General features: G+C 39.4%; 1 protein-coding gene across 3 annotated transcripts in view; it reads left to right on the top strand.

The window, feature by feature from the left end:
- Positions 1-16445, top strand: part of UMAD1 (UBAP1-MVB12-associated (UMA) domain containing 1) — a 200976-nt gene that overhangs the window by 8284 nt on the left and 176247 nt on the right. For 2 of the 3 annotated variants that reach the window (XM_028526216.2, XM_036010318.1), the window contains exon 2: positions 10258-10354. In XM_028526216.2, coding sequence (XP_028382017.1) covers positions 10273-10354 — 82 coding nt within the window. In that variant the 5' untranslated portion in view covers positions 10258-10272. Of the gene's footprint in view, positions 1-894; positions 924-10257; positions 10355-16445 lie in introns of all 3 variants that reach the window. The other variant, XM_036010319.1, reaches the window with a different exon arrangement.

Genomic DNA, 16445 nt, shown 5'->3' with positions numbered 1-16445 from the left:
TTTTTCTGGTAGATACAACTTTTGTATTTTAGAATTAAGTTTAGGCAATGAGAATGGATGAAATGCTTTGCCCATCTTTGCAGTTCACTCTCTTGATTTATGATAGTTTGCTTGTTTATTCACCTATTCATTCATTCCTTGGATGAAGGATGTAGCATGTGGCAGAGAGTAGTTATGAACTCTTGGTCAGTTGCACCTCTTGGTCTATCCCCGTTGATGGTGCTGTCCTTGGAAGTTTGACTCAGGCTTTGGCCTATGGTTGACAGAGCTATTGCCAGTTGTTGTCTTGTGTTATCTTTATGTGCCCTTTGATGAAAAATTGGGAGGAGATAAAACAGTCAGCTTTCTTATTTCCTCAGGATTCTAAAGTAAGTTTCCAGACAGATAGCAATACTCCTTTGACTAGACTGTTAGCAACCTGTTAGCCTCTTGCATGGCTGGTGCTAGTTTTACACAGGGCTCGGCACTATACTTTGTGTCACTGGCATTGTGAGCGCTGGTGGAGAAGCAGACCGAAGAGGCAGCAAGTCGATTGGGTATTTCCTTGAATTTGGAGAAAGCATCTTGTCTGGTTTTGTTTCTCTGCTGGCAAGGAACTGTCCTTGCCAGTATTTGCCCTTTGTAACATGAATGAGTTAAAAATGAACAAATGAACAAACAGTTGAATTTTAGTTTGTCTTTATTTGGGCAGGAAGTAAAGACTTTTGATGATGCAGTTAGATTACATTGAAAATCAAACGATACAGATTTTGAGTGGGCAACTTGGGGAGTGTGTCCTTTTCAAAGGTGAATGCACTGGTTCCTGTTGTGTGTTAAATGCATGTAGGTAAGCAAATAGAACGATTTAAAGACCCACGCTAAATAATGTTTTATTTTTTTCTTTATTCATTCTAGGTTTCCCTGTGCTGTAGAGTTGTAAAAAGGTGTGGCCTTACATCGGATGACTTCCTTCTCCCTTAGGACGTTATTTAAATGTGTTTACTCACCTGAGATACTTTTTTTTTTAATATGAAATGATGGTTTTTGTTAGAGTTGTCTGGGTTTTTTTTCCAGATGTTATTTTTCATTTCAGAGTTGCAACATTGAACGCAGTAGATAGAAATTAGTATTGTATTGGTAGGTTCAGTGTTATTTAAGCCAAAACCAAAATTTTTTTTGTCTGTGTGTATATGTGACAGTTATGTAGAATTATGTTTGTAATGTCACTAAAATATAAAAATATATCATTGTATTACTTATTTAGAGGAGTCAGGAATAACACTAAAGTCTTTAAAATACCTTTTTGGTTAATGAATGAGACTCAAATGGTACAATTTATAAGTAAAGTTTATAAGCTCCCAGAAGTCAGAACTTTATCTTCCAAATTTCTATATCTCCTTGGTGTTCACATGTACTTCATTAAAAAGAGAAAAATTGTTGTTGTTTTCTTTTAAAAATAAAGCCTCCTGAATTAAGATGTCTTTTGATTAGAGTGCATCATATCCCAGATGATCACCCTCATCCACAGAGAGGTAGGTTACAGCAAAGAATTATCTGGACCAGTGCACGAACAGCAGAGACTGAGACTCCCAGGTCTAATAGGATGGGACATTCCCCTCCTCCCCCCACCTGTATTAGTAGAATCAGAGGAGACTTTATTACACTGTTCTGTTTTCCTCTTATGGCTAAGGGTCAATAAAGGAAAAAAGTCTCTTTTTATCACTGTCATTCTGGATTCTGAAAATTATAGAGAATTTAAGGGAAAACAAACAAAAATCCCTTAATCCAACAACCAGAAAACTACACAAAACTTTCCTGATGATTCTAATAGAGGCTTGGAAGTCATACTTATATGTACAAAGTAATGGAGGAGAGGAAAGTCCTACCTATCAGGTCTGTTTTACCCTAGTGAGATTGTATTCAGTGATGGGAATAGAGTCTGAGAAGGAAGGTTTTATTAAAAAATTTTCTTGGGCCAACTTGTGATTTTTCAAGATGCCTTCATCATATGCTTTAAAAGCAATTCTGCTAGAGAAAATTCCAGAAAATTAATAATTCAAGATATTGTAATGCTTCCATGATCACGGGATTTTATTGTTATAGTGGTAGCTAATGATTGCAGTTTCTCGTGGCAGGTACTAGTGCTTAGCACCAGGTACTCGTGCTGAGTACCTGGCAGTTGAGATTAGCAAGGGAAGCCTCTGCTGCTTGCCACAGGAGACAAAGCCCACTGTTACAAGTCATCACGTTGTGACACACAGACAACCCCTGCCCCCCACCAGTAGTCTTTTAACCGAGCATCTCATATTCTGTTTAAGAATTTCATGTTTCACTCCTGTGTCCTGTTTCTGAAAAGCTTTTTCTACCTTCAGTTTAATATGAAATAAAATAGGGTTTAAACTATAAGGATCAAGAAAAAGCTATAAAAAAAAAAAAAAAAAATCCCAGCCCGGCACCTGTTGAAATCTATACTGTGAAGCTCTCTGGAGCACCTCTGCACTCTTCCAGAACCTTCCCTTGCCTGATGCTTTATGAGCATACACTTGTAGCTCAAGACCTTCCGACTTTCTATTTTGGATGTTCTGTTTTGGCTACAAATAATATGTGTTTAATTTCTCAATTTGATAAAAGCAACTATTTGGTCATATTAGAGAGGTGTGTTTTACTAAATTATGTAAGTTCCACTTTTAATGGTTGTTATATATGCAATTGATGTTTTTTTTTCCAGTTAGGTGACCAGTGAACTGTTGAGAGGGTTAAATTAGAGGACAGGCTCTCTTAAAAATGAGGTTGCCACCCTGCCTTTGTATTCATCTGGATATGTTGGGAAAGCTGTGCTAGTGTGTGGTGAGGGCATTTCGGAGCTACTACAGACCAGTGAAAATGGATGGAAGTAAGAGTTCCAGGAGAAAAAGAACAATATAAAGAATTTTCTTCTGTTAGAAAAGAACTTGTACATCTATTTTTTAAATGGTTGATGGTGTATACGAAAATGTTACGGTGTTTATAATCCATTGGCTAAACATAGAAGAATGATATCTTGGTTTTATTTCAACATATAAACATTTATAATATGCTAGAAACCAAATCTTTAATGATTGTCAATGGAAAGTTTTAGATGTCAACTTAAAAAGTACCAGGGGGTGCATACTTTTTCAGTATTATTTTAGGGGATATGTGAGCACCAAAGTATGATTAGCAGCTTTGAAACCTTTTTGCAGGCAACCCAAATTAAGAAATACAGTTCAGCCCTGGCTGGTGTGGCTCGGTAGATTGAACACCAGCCTGTGAACCAAAGGATCTGGTTTGATTTCCAGTCAGGGCACATGCCTGGGTTGCAGGCAGGTCCCCGGTTGAGGGTGCAAGAGAGGTAACCGCACATTGAGGTTTCTCTCAGGATGTTTTTGGTAATGTAATGTAATCCTGTCTCCTAAGATTAAAACTACCAAAAGCATGGATCATCTTTTTGGTATCTCTCAGAATAAATTAGTAAACTTGTTAAGTAAATTTATATTATTCTTGTATAATCATTTAATTCATAATCTACCATACAGAAGAAGAGGAGGAAGATTTAAACCTTTTTTAAGATTTTAATTTTTTAGCAGTATGAAATACACATATTTATTGGATTTGGGCACAATGTGAAGAAAAATATATAGGTATACATATTACTTTTTTGTCATTAAGTAGCTGCTGTTTATTGATCACACAGAAATTTCAGTTTATGCAATATGGTTAAGTTACCTAGCAGTCTGTTGAAATCGAAAGAAGATTATAAAGTTGAGAAAATGCCCTGGCTGGTCTGTGGACTGAGCTCCAGCCTGTGAGCCAAAGGGTTGCAGGTTTGATTCCCAGTCAGGGCATATGCCTGGGTTGTGGCCCAGGACCCCAGTAGGGGGTGCATGAGAGGCAACCACACACTGACGTTTCTTCCTCTCTCCTTCCCTTCCCCTCTCTCTAAAAATAAATACATAAAATCTTTAAAGTTTAGAAAACAAGGTCACCTTAATCCTTTAATCTTTTTGTCTTAGGAAGTATTACTTCAAAGGTAAGCCTTAGAATACTAGGAAAACACAAATATATGACTTGTCTCACCCCCCTCCCCTTCAGAGTTGTAGGATCGCCCTGCCTAGCCATCAGGCTAGTCCTCGTATGTGCAGCCTGCGTGTACCATCTGAATAGTGAAGATACCTTTCATTTTTCAGTTTTGTGTGAATTCTTGGAGAAAAGATGCATTTTTTAATACAAAGACTGTAGCTGTAACACACAAAGTGGTTTAAGAGATTTGAGGTAATTTTCTGAATGTGACCATTTATGACATCTAGAATATTGTACTAATAATGTGTTTTAAAAATCAACATACAAGTTGCACATGTTGAAAGTATTGAGTTTGATGAATTTCGACATGTGTTTATACTTTTGAAACATCACCACAAGCAAGATAATGTTTCCATCACCCCCACCAGTTTCCTTTGTGATCCCTCCCAGCACCTCCCATTCCCCTGGCAACCACTGATCTGCTTTCTGTCACTATACATTAGTTTGCATTTTCTAGAAGTTCATATAAATGGAATCACGCAGTATAAACTCTTTTTAGTCTGGCTTCTTTCACTCAGTTTTGTTGACATTCATGCATGTTGCATATCCTAGGACTTCATTCTTTTTTCTTGTTGAGTAGTATGGAAATGCCAGTTTGTTTATCCATTTATCTGTTGTTGGACATTTGGCTTGTTGCCAATTTTTGGTTACTAAAAAAAGCTGTATAGCATTTCTGTACAATTGTGGACATGTGCTTTAATTTTTCTTAGGTAAATACGTAGAATGAGAAGGTCTGGGTCATATGGGAGGTGTATGTTCATGCTTTTAAGAAACTACCAAATTGTTATCTAGAGTAATTGTATGCTATTACACACCTACCACAGTGTACAGGAGTTCCAGTTGCTCCACGTTTTTGCCAACACTTGGCATGGAAAGCCTTTTTAATTTTAAATATTTTAATAGGTAGTGGTATCTCATTGAGATTTTAATTTGTATTTGCTTATTGACTGATATTAAGTGTTTTTTCATGTCATTTTTTGCCATTCACATGCTTTCTTTGGTGGAATATCTATTCATGTCTTCTGCCCAGTTTTTAGAGTTCTTTATATTTTAAACATATTTTTATTGATTGATTTTAGAGACAGAGAAACATCAGTTTGTTGTTCCACATGTTTATGCATTCATTGTTTGATTCTTGTATGTGCCCTGACTGGGGATTGAACCTGCAACCTTGGAGTATCAGGATGATGCTCTAACCCACTGAGCTACTTGGCCAGGACTAAGAGTTTTTATATTCTTTATTGACACACATCTTTATATATTTTATATACACACATCCTCTATCAGATTTGTGATTTGCAAGTGTTTTTTATTTTTCCCCAGCCTGTGTAGGTGAATTCTTTATCTCCCATATCAGGGCAACTCCAGGATTCTCAATGTGAGAATTAGGTATTCCAAGGTGGGTCCCAGCTTAGAAATGATCATGCATTTTTCAGAATAAATTTTAGTAATTTTTTCTGATTCCAAATGTAAAACTTGCTTGTTTTAAAAAAAAAATTGCTCATTGCAGACAATTTAAAAAATACTGGTAATTGTAAATAAGGAAATGAGACTAGAGTACGCTTGAGAACTCCAAGCAAAAGAAGCCCACCTGTCAAGGCCGTGTGCATCAGGAGCATGAGGGCTCGAGATTCACCACCCACTAGCCTTGGTGTAGCGGGACTAGCACAGGCCTCCTGCGCTTTGGGGATGGGGTTCTTAAGTGACTCTCCCCTTTGCCAAGGAGTGCCTGAGAAATGCAGTCGGCTGGGGTTGCAGTTTGTTCCCCCCGAACATAAGGTGAGTGCTGCATCTCCAGTGCTCAGTCAGTATCTGGCCTAAGCACTTAATGTTTATAAAATGTAATCTCAGTGAGGGTCTTAACACAGATGTTGTCATAAAGGTCTTGAACACAGATGAAGTCACAGACGTCTTCAGAACATAGAGCTGTGCCAGGAGGGAAAGTAGGGATTAATCAAGACTAACACGAAATTAATAAAATGTATTTGACTAATAGTGGCAACTATATGAAAGTCCAACAGAAATGTCGTAAGTGTGAAGGGCTCCTTTTCTCTAGTGCTTTATTGATGAGAAGCATCCAGTTTTGGTGCCAAAGGGACTTGGTTTAAAATTCTAGCACTAGTGTTGCAGGTTCGATTCCCAGCCAGGGTACATGCCTGGATTGCAGGCCATAACCCCCAGCAACCGCACATTGATGTTTCTCTCTCTCTCTCTCTCTCTCTCTCTCTCTCTATTTCCCTCCCTTCCCTCTCTAAAAATAAATAAAATCTTTAAAAAAAATTCTAGCACTGCTATTTACTAACCATGTGAACTTGGACCAATACTTAACCTTCAGTTTTTACACATTGTGAATAATTACGTGTGCCTGGTCGGTGCTTGTAATAAGATCATAGGAGATAGAGTGTGTAATGCATTTTGACATACTGTAGTGGGGTTTGCAGTTTCTCACCCTTTCCTTCCCAGTTTCTAGTCTTAAGCAAGGCATCTAACTCTGGCTGTTGGGGTGGGGAGCTAACCATGCAGGTTTCCCACTGTGCGAGCTGGTTCACAGAGGGAAGATCTTAGCATGGTAGTCACCAGCCCTATGAGGGTAAACTAGCACTGTGTGTTTTTCAGTGACATGAAAAAAATATCATGGCATAAAGATAACGTGATTATAGATTTTAGTGTCTCAGGCATAGTCTTTTGATGCATGAAGCAATTCCTGTAAAGACACACCATTGACTGACTTTAGGTCTTTAGTGGAATGAATCGTTAATGTCAGCAGCAGGACTGATCACACAAGGGAATTCTGAGACTTGATTCGGAAAATTGGAACCATGGTCCCATGGGAAGACATCTTGAGGTGGACCATTTGTAGAGGAAGGAGTTAAGACGGTGGTCAGGTGGGCAGAATGCTAGGTGTGAGGGAGACTGGTACTTCTGTAACAAGTTGAGGGCTGCTTCCAACGGGCATTTGCAGTCAACTAGTCCTCGCTGCCATTCGAACTCTTGACCAACTCTGCCACCTTTCTCTTATTTCTGACCTGTTTCTTCCATACCCGGCAGTGTCTTGACTCTTGGAGCCTAAATTATCCCTTTCTCTAAATGTGCTTGGAATTTTATGCTCTAAAGGGACAGAATGTAACATTATGCATTGTCAGTGCAATATACTATCACAAAGTGCTGCAGCATGTAGATAGTTTCAGTTTTATGTTTTAGGTCATGAAAAACTTAATGCTTCACTTAGTTACGTAAGGTATAAATTCTGTACACAATACTTGCATTGAAAAGATATTCTCACACTACAGCTGAGTGTGGTCTGGCTTTCATAACAACCTGTCTAAACTTTGGGGGCCTGAGGATGACATACCAGAACAGCTTTATGTTTCCTATGCTCTTTCCATTCTGTTTTGTAGCCAGATGTGAAAAGGTATTAGAAATTTGAGTCCTTCTATTCAAAGGCTTTTATTTGTTCATTAGAATAAGAGCCACTTTTTAAAGGGCCCCTTTCTCTGTCCACCAAGCTCCTTGTAGCACTCTAATGGCATGTGACACCGTGAACTAATCGAGCCACATGGCCACACCTACCTCAGAGAGGGTAGACTCTGCAGTCCTGATATATCTCCTTAAGGAAAAGGGCCATGAACTGCCCTCATGATTCTGGGGTTCTCATTTGTGGTCACCACATACTCAGCTCTCTCTCCCTGCCATGGGCAAAAATGACTCATGCCCCCTACCCTGAGGACAGTAATCCAGGTTGCTCCATTCAGTCAATAGCATCGTGCTCAAAGTTCAGAATTTCTTCACCTGGTCGGGATGAGGCAGCCCTTGGTCTGGAGACTTCAGGAACTAAAAAGACCAGTAGTTTGTCCCTTCTGTCCTGCTTCACCCTCATGAAACTGAGAAAGATACCGTATTTTTTCAGACTATACGACACACTTCTTTACCACATTTTTTGCTTCAAAAATTTTCCCCCTATTTTCCTTCTCTAAAACCTAGGTGTGTCTGGGGTCCGCACCATACGATGCACCTAGGTTTTAGAGGAGGAATATAGAAAAAAAAAATGTTGAAGCAAAAATGTGGTAAGCCTATGTCTTATAGTCCAAAAAATACGGTAACTGACAAAAACACTCCCATGGGCTGGGAAGTATGGGAAATACAGCAGTCAGAGTGGAAGCAATTCTGAAATCCCACTGAGCAGGCATTTCAGGGGATGCCCACCTTGAGTTGGAGAATGTTCATTAATTATGCCCAGATTCTGCTTCCTGAAAGAGCCTCTCACCCCCAATCTATTATTCTCCATGCCCATTGGCCCCACCTTTTTTAAAAGTTTCTTCTTTTTCTAGTAACTTTGGCTACCACGGAAGTTGGCACTGAGAATAGGCCTTCTTTGTGGGCTGAGCAGTTTTTTCTGGCAGCTTCCTGCCTGTTGGGTTGTGGTCCTCTCCTGATCCAGAATGGTTGTTATTGTAATGCTACAACTCTCAAAAATTTTGCTGACTTCTTTCTGATTCTAGTCAGCCTCACGTATCAATAGCCAGATCTAAAATTTTGGCTAGATGTGACTCTTAGATTTGCTATGTTTCTCATCTTTTTTACCTCTACGTGTGTTCTCTGCTTCCTTTTTCTTTATTTGAGGTTATCTTTTCCCTCCCAGCTTTCTGTTGGAGACCTATTCTCTTCATCTCTTTTTCCTGAACCATTTATCCTGATGGAAAGAATTTACTGAGTGCCACATGAATTCACACAGGGGGTTTAATGCTAGGCGTGATGGCTATACCCTGGATTTGATCCTGACCCAAGGTTGAGTTTTAATCAGCTTTTGTTCCATCAGAGGCCTTCTTCATTCTGTTTTTAACCATTTGGGGTTAAGAAGTCAGTGCTTCTTCCAGTCTTTTAAGTCTGAACTTGAACATTCCTGATATAAGCCAACCAAATATTTTTTGATATTTCTTTCTTGCATGAGTTTCTTTTATCTTAGTTATTTTTTTTCATTACATTCCTTGACTTTTCATCTTTTCCTTTTGCTTTTTCCTCTAATCTTGTTTTTCACCAGTTTCATAGAGGCCATGTCTCCTGTACTCTATTGAGGGCGCCAGACTATTTTCAGACTTTTCTTTTGCATCCACATTGCTATATCCAGTAAGCCCTTTCTTTGAGGATTCCAGAGGCTGTTCCTTTGCTCTTCCAGAACATTTTCTTTTTCACATGGCTCGTGTTTTCCTTCTTCATTTTTTATTCCATTAAAACGTGAAATCTGCCAGGTATGTGTTCTAATAACAAACAGGCTCCTTTACCTTCCACTTTGATCTACAGCCCAGGGCAGGTCGGCCTATACAAATCCCATGATCAATTCTCAATTTCTCGAAGGCTTTTGCTCAGATGAAGTCTTTATTAGCCCTCCCTCCTCGGTTTTCTGGTGTGGATGGGAAATATGAAAACAATGTAGAGCATTTTCTGCCACCAGGATTACTCCTTTCTTTGCTGTCTGTTACATTGCTGTGTTTATGGGGACTGGCCTCTGAGTGTAATGTGTCCTTGCAAGGTCCCTTCCACTTTCTTCCCAGTTGTTTTCTAGGAATGGTTGGCCTGCCTGAGTGTGCAAAGATGGGAGGAGGAAGAGGGGACGGGGTGTGTGTGTATGTGTGGTTTGGGGGCAGAGCACAATTATCTCACCAGCACAAATATCTGCACTGATGGGGGTTTAAAGTTGGCTGCAGTTTTACAGCTGATGGAGTTCTTGAGCGTCTGGATCAGATAACCAACTGTGGAGAGTGTTGGAAGTGCCTTCTTTTTTCAGGTGGTCCTAGTTTCACGAGGCTTAAGCTAGTTATGGCATGACAGGTTTTTTTCCCCTTTCCTCAAATCGAATCAAGTGTATGATTTATGTCTATGTTAAGCGTGATCCTTCCAGGTCCCGGTATTATCTGTTGATCTGAGTTTTATGTATAGTGATTTCTTGGGTTATTTCCTGCGTGTTCAGAAATTGAGAGAGTTGACAGGATTCCAGGCACACGTGATTTTACACTGCAATTTCTGGCTCCGTCTTCTGACACCTAGAGAGGAGCGCTCTTGTTTTTAAGTCTGGTAGTAGAATTCCTAAACAGTAGATATTATGGTATCTTTATATTTGGCTTTTTATTGGCAAGGGGAAGACTTGTGCGGTTTCGCTTGACCCTAGCTTTCCCTCTGTTTCAGACCCCAGCGGCTGCCATGTTTCACTTCTTCAGGAAGCCTCTGGAGGCGAAGGCGCCCTCGGCCCCAGAGAAAGAAGCGGATGGATTTGTCCTTTTAGGTGAGTGTGTTTAAGAAGTGAAATCGTAATTACATGGATTATTTTTCTTTTCAAAAATTACTTGAAAGTTGTAGGATTCATTTTTCAAGTTATTTCCCAGTTGATTCCAGAATTAATTTCTATGAAATCTGTAACAATAAAGTTCATTAATCATTTAGAATATTGTCATCAAGTCAGACTCTTCTTATGTATTGGTTTAGAATGTCCTTCAAATTAAGTTTGTAAAATTATCCCTTTTCTTTTTCTGTGATATGCTAGTCAACCTTTTTCATTGTTGAAAACCAGAAGTCTTGAAGAATGCTTATAACTTCAAGTTCTGTTTTATAAATAGCAAGGGTTTCTTCTTTTTTTTTTATAGAGAATTTTTTAAAATATTTTATTTATTTATTTTTTAGAGAGGGAAGGGAGGGAGATAGAGAGAGAGAGAGAAACATCAATGTGCGGTTGCTGGGGGTTATGGTCAGCAACCCAGGAATGTACCCTGGCTGGGAATCGAACCTGGGACACTGGGTTTCTTCTTAAATTAGCATCTTAAATTAAATTAGGCATCTGAAATATAAATATTTGCTGACTGCAGTATATTTTTCAATCCAATATTAAATGGTGTCTGCTAAATGTTTAAGCCTAGTTTATTTCCTATTATAAAATTAATAATACTACTTAAAATTATTAAAATTTTAATGGTTTAAAAATATTTTTCAACTAAATACTGCATTTCTCCTAAGGGGAATTCTAAAAAATAACATTTTCTTCTAGTCATTGTGCATTTCCCTGAGGAAGGCGTTTGTATTCTGCTGAGGAGGAACCAAAACCAGGTTTCGTTTCCCCTTGTGGCAGGCATCCTCCTCCACCCTCGACCTCCTCCCGCCAAATCTGGGCCCCTTCTCTGACAGGATTTGCATGAACTCATAGGGTGTTTACTCCCTGGGAATTTTCTCAGGTTCTGGTTTCCCACCTCCTCCTTTGCCCTGGCCCAGTCAGACACGGGTCCCCTGGCATCGGTAGGATTGAAGAGTGCTCGGAATTTTCATCTTAGACCCTCCCAGAGCTCTGCCATTCTGCCATGCCTGCGACCCGACACATTCTGAAGCACGGTGGGTGGGTCTCTGCCTCTCACCTTTGTCTTTAGGATCTGATCTCTTGCAGAAAGGACACAGAGGTTTTATCTCTCTGGCCCTTTCCCAGTTCTTGGCTTTGATCTCTGGGCTATCAGGGTGGAGTTTTTCTCCTAGTTAAATGCTCCCCTACAATTATCCCATCTTTTCCACAGTCAAGTTCTGGCAGGCCTATGTGTTCTTCTGGATTTGCTTCATATGCCCTGGGACAGGGCAGTAGCTGGTGGTCGGAGTTGTTTCTTTCCTGACCAGCTCCCCTATACCTGGAGCAAAATACTGGGGCATAGGGCCTGTGATTTTTCTAGGGCACCGTCTGACTGGAATAGAGTGGGGTGCTGCAGACATGACTGCTTATCTGGCCTTTCTTAGCATGTCAGGGATTAGTGACTTGGCTTCAAAGTCAGAACTGGCTCTGTCAACACCAACTTCTGTTCCTCGAAAGCTGCCAGTGTTGCTTCCCTTTCACTGAATGAATTAGCCTCACTAACAGCAGAACTTCAGGGATGTCTCTGGTCCCCTGTGAAGTGTGAAGTTGCTGCTTCTTCAGGAGTTTCACGATAAATTCTTCTCTCAGAAATCTGCTTCAATAAAGCCTAGTTTTCCAAACTCTTTTGTATCCTTTCTTCTAGAACACCTCTATAATCTTAACATAGGCAGAGAATCTTGCATTTTTCTATTCTATTTCATGAATAGAAATCTACATTATTCTTTTTGGTACTAAATTGCCATTGAAAGGATGTGAGTTTAGTGTACAGAGATTGAAATAGAAGGCAGATCAACAGAAGAAAAGCATACAGATTTTTACATGTCACAGAAAAATGAAGACCAAAAGAAACAGTGAAACCTAAGTGCTTGTATACCAGGTTGAATAACGAAGTAGTTGTGGAAGAGAGACTAAAACGTGTGGGGAGGCTAACAGAAGGTAAGAGGATTTTGACAACTTCTGTCTGTGTAGTTCTCTTGGCCTCGACTCCCCATCACTGGTGATAAGAATGCTCATTCCCCCTGGCATCTTTCATAGGGGGGTTTAATCTCTTGCTTTCAGTTCAAAATCATCCTTATGCCAAAGTGGCATATTTGGGGGTGGTGTGTCTTCCACCCTTCACCATTTTGGCAATTATGTCACCTCCTGGGTGTGACTTCCCTTATCTACAAAGTGAGCATGATAACAGTACGAACCCTACCGGGTTATGGAAGGGATTAAATGAGTTAGTGTGTGTAAAATGCTTAGAACAACGCTGTGAGTGGAGTGTTGGTATTACACTGTAACGGGGGACACCCCCTGAAATGGGGAGGGGCATGAGCTGCACGTGTGTCCCTGGACACTCTGCCCCCTTGCTGAACCAGGCAGCCACTGGAGGGGAAAAGGCACACAGGGTGAACGCTGGCCCTCATTGGTTGGAAGGCTGGACACTCCCACTGGCTTTCAGCGCGAATGGGATTCTGGGAGAGGACTTTTAAATGGAGTGCCAGGAAGCAAAAAGTTAGTTCTTTCTTCTTCCCTGATGCGGGTGGCTGTATCAGTGGTGGCAAGTGCAGGCCTGTGAGCTGCAGTAGGAGGAGGGTCTGACGTGTTGGAGGTCTGGGGGCACAGACTCGGACAGATGCCTGAAGCTGGACAGCGACTGGGGACCAGCTAAGCCTCCTACGTTTATAATATTGGGTGGGAAAAGAGGTTCCTGGCACAATTCTTGAACTGAGATGACAGAGAGTGACAAGGATTTTTCTTTGGGTGTCTTAGAGGGAATGGGCTTTGAGGCAGAAATGTGCCATTATTTCCAAAGACCTTGGTGATAATAGCACTGTGAACAGATTTTTGTTCTTGTGGTATTTTCAGTTCCTGAACCTATGTAGAAGTTGTAATGACAAATAGTTAAATAGCTATTTTTGATGTCATACTCTTACGTTTTCTTTCCTCTTAATTTTGTTACCCAGATATTTTAGACAGAAACTTGTGATTAAATAAGAGTCCTTTAGCAGAGATCAAGAAAAAAATTCCATTTGAAATAGCAAAAAGAAAAATAAAATATCTAGGAATAAACCTAACCAAAGAGGTAAAAGACCTGTATTCAGAAAACTATATAACAGGAAAGAAATCAAGGAAGATACAAACAAATGGAAACATATACCGTGTTCATGGATTGGAAGAATTAATATCATCAAAATGTCCATACTACCCAAAGAAATTTACACATTCAATGCAATTCCCATTAAAGTACCAATGGCATATTTCACAGACATAGAACAAACACTTCAACAATTTATATGGAATTATAAACGACCCCGAATAGCTGCTGCAATTTTGGGAAAGAAGAGTAAAGTAGAAGGGATCACAATACCTGACACTAAACTATACTACAAGGCCACTGTAATCAAAACAGCCTGGTACTGGCATAAAAACAGGCACATAGACCAATGGAACAGAACAGAGAGCCCAGAAATAAACCCAAGTCTCTATGGTCAATTAATATTTGACAAAGGAGGCAGCAACATAAAATGGAGTAAAAATAGCCTCTTCAACAAACGGTGTTGGGAGAACTGGACAGCCACATGCAGAAAAATGAAACTTGAGCACCAACTTACACCATATACAAAAATAAATTCAAGGTGAATAAAAGACTTAAATATAAAACGTGACACTATTAAAGTCCTAGAGGAGAATGTAGGTAGGAAAATCTCAGATATTTCACGAAGAAACTTTTTTTACTGACTTGTCCCCTAGAGCAAGGGACATAAAGGAAAGAATAAACAAATGGGACCTCATCAAAATTAAAAGCTTCTGCACAGCTAAAGAAAACAGTATCAAAATTAAAAGAGAACCAACTATATGGGAAAACATATTTGCCAATGACACCTCAGACAAGGGTTTAATCTCCAAAAGATATAAAGAACTTACAAGCCTGCACTCTAAGAAGACAAGGGATCAAATTAAAAAGTGGGCAAAGGACTTGAACAGACACTTCTCCAAGGAGGACATACAGAAAATCCAAAGACACATGAAACGATGTTCAATATCGCTAGCTATCAGAGAGATGCAAATTAAAACCACAATGAGATACCACTTCACACCAGACAGAATGGCCATCATAAACAAAGCAACAAGCAACAAGTGTTGGAGAGGTTGTGGAGAAAAGGGGACCCTAGTGCACTGCTGGTGGGACTGCAGACCGGTACAACCACTATGGAAAGCAGTATGGAACTTCCTCAGAAAACTAAAAATGGATCTGCCTTTTGACCCAGCAATTCCACTGCTGGGACTTTATCCTAAGAACACTAAAACACAAATCCAAAAGAACCTATGCATCCCAATGTTCATAGCAGCACAATTTACAATAGCTAGGTGCTGGAAGCAACCTAGCTACCCATCAGTAAATGAATAGATCAAAAAACTATGGTACATTTACACAATGGAATTCTATGCAGCAGAAAGAAAGAAGCTCCTACCCTTTGTAACAGCTTGGATGGAGTTGGAAAACATTATGCTAAGGGAAACAAGCCAGGCGGTGAAAGACAAATACCATATGATCTCACCTTTAACAGGATCCTAAACAACAAAACAAAGAAGCAAAACATAACCAAAGACACTGAAATAGAGGTCAGGCTGACAGTGCCCACAGAAGAGAGTAGAGGGAATTTCAGGGGACAGTGGGAAGGGTTCACAGGAACAAACTTAAAGGACACATGGTCATAAACTAAGGGGAGGGTGGTAATGGGAGGGAAGTGGGGAGGGGTGGGAGCGGAGGCTGGATTGGGAGTAAAAAGGAGAAAACTGTAATTGAACAATAATTAAAATAAAATAAAAAAAAGAGTCCTTTCTTTTCCACTGAACTCTGTCTTTCGAGGTTTGCCTGGTAGGCAGCAAGCAGTGGGAACTCACTGAACCCAGTATTGTTACTGGTTGGGTTCAGTAACCATATCTCCATATACAGGTGAGAACTTAACTTTTCCAAGTTCCTCCAGCTAACATACAGCAGATCTGAAATTCGCCCAGTCTGACTTCAGAGCTTACCTCCTACCCTCTTAAATGCTAAGCTGTCCATTTTTAAAATATCATATTATCATTTTTAATTTTAAGACATTATTGACATTTTTGAGATTAAAAAAAAATTGTGTTCCTTACTGTTTCAGAGAGAGTGCTGATTTTCTTTGTTTTGTTTTAATAAAAGAGTGTTGGCTTATTACTATTCTTAAAGTTTGGCTTTAATTTTGGCTACCCTCAAAATTTTCACTATTTAATATTTTAAATATATAAAATATTATAGAAATCTATAATCTTAATGAAGTTGAGATTGGAAGATGGTATACATTGTTTAGTTAGCAAAAAAAATCCTTCAGCAGAGAAGGACTTAACTGAATTGACTGATAAAAGTCAGGACAGAATATTAGGAATATAGTTAATTGTCTTTAAAAATAGAATGGTAGTGTCTTTTAAAAAAATGAATTTGTTCTGCTGAGTTGCTCTTTTTTATCATGTGGTTCTGTACTGACTTACATTCTCCTTTAGTCTCAGAGCATACTGTGGGGGATATTTTGGAAAATGTCAAATGGAGCAAATGGTAGATATGAAATGCTATTATTAACCTGGCCCCATACTTACACATATGTACTTTGGTTATTATATATCCATACAACTTTCTTTTCCTCATGTGCAGCAGGTAACACTGCGGCAAAATAAATGCATATGATTGACATAATTTCTAACTGATGCAACTAACTGAAGACTTAGAAACATGATTATATTTATGGCAATAATTCACATCAATATGTAGTCTACAGAATTTTTAAAATTATCATTGTATGTGGCCTTTATAACCTGTTTTTAACAAGGTCAGAGTAAATTATGTCATTAAAAGTATAAAATTTTTTTCCCCAGTTGAACCTTTTCCCCTAGACAAATCTTCCTGCTTAACACAGACAGACAGGTTTTAGGTCACAATTATTAGATGGCATTGCTGAGCTGCTAAAGTCAACACCTT

This window comes from Phyllostomus discolor, chromosome 10, assembly GCF_004126475.2.
Source record: "Phyllostomus discolor isolate MPI-MPIP mPhyDis1 chromosome 10, mPhyDis1.pri.v3, whole genome shotgun sequence".
Taxonomy (NCBI): Eukaryota; Metazoa; Chordata; class Mammalia; order Chiroptera; family Phyllostomidae; genus Phyllostomus; species Phyllostomus discolor.
Note: the sequence above shows the minus strand (reverse complement) of the source record. Positions and strands in the feature narration are given on the sequence as shown.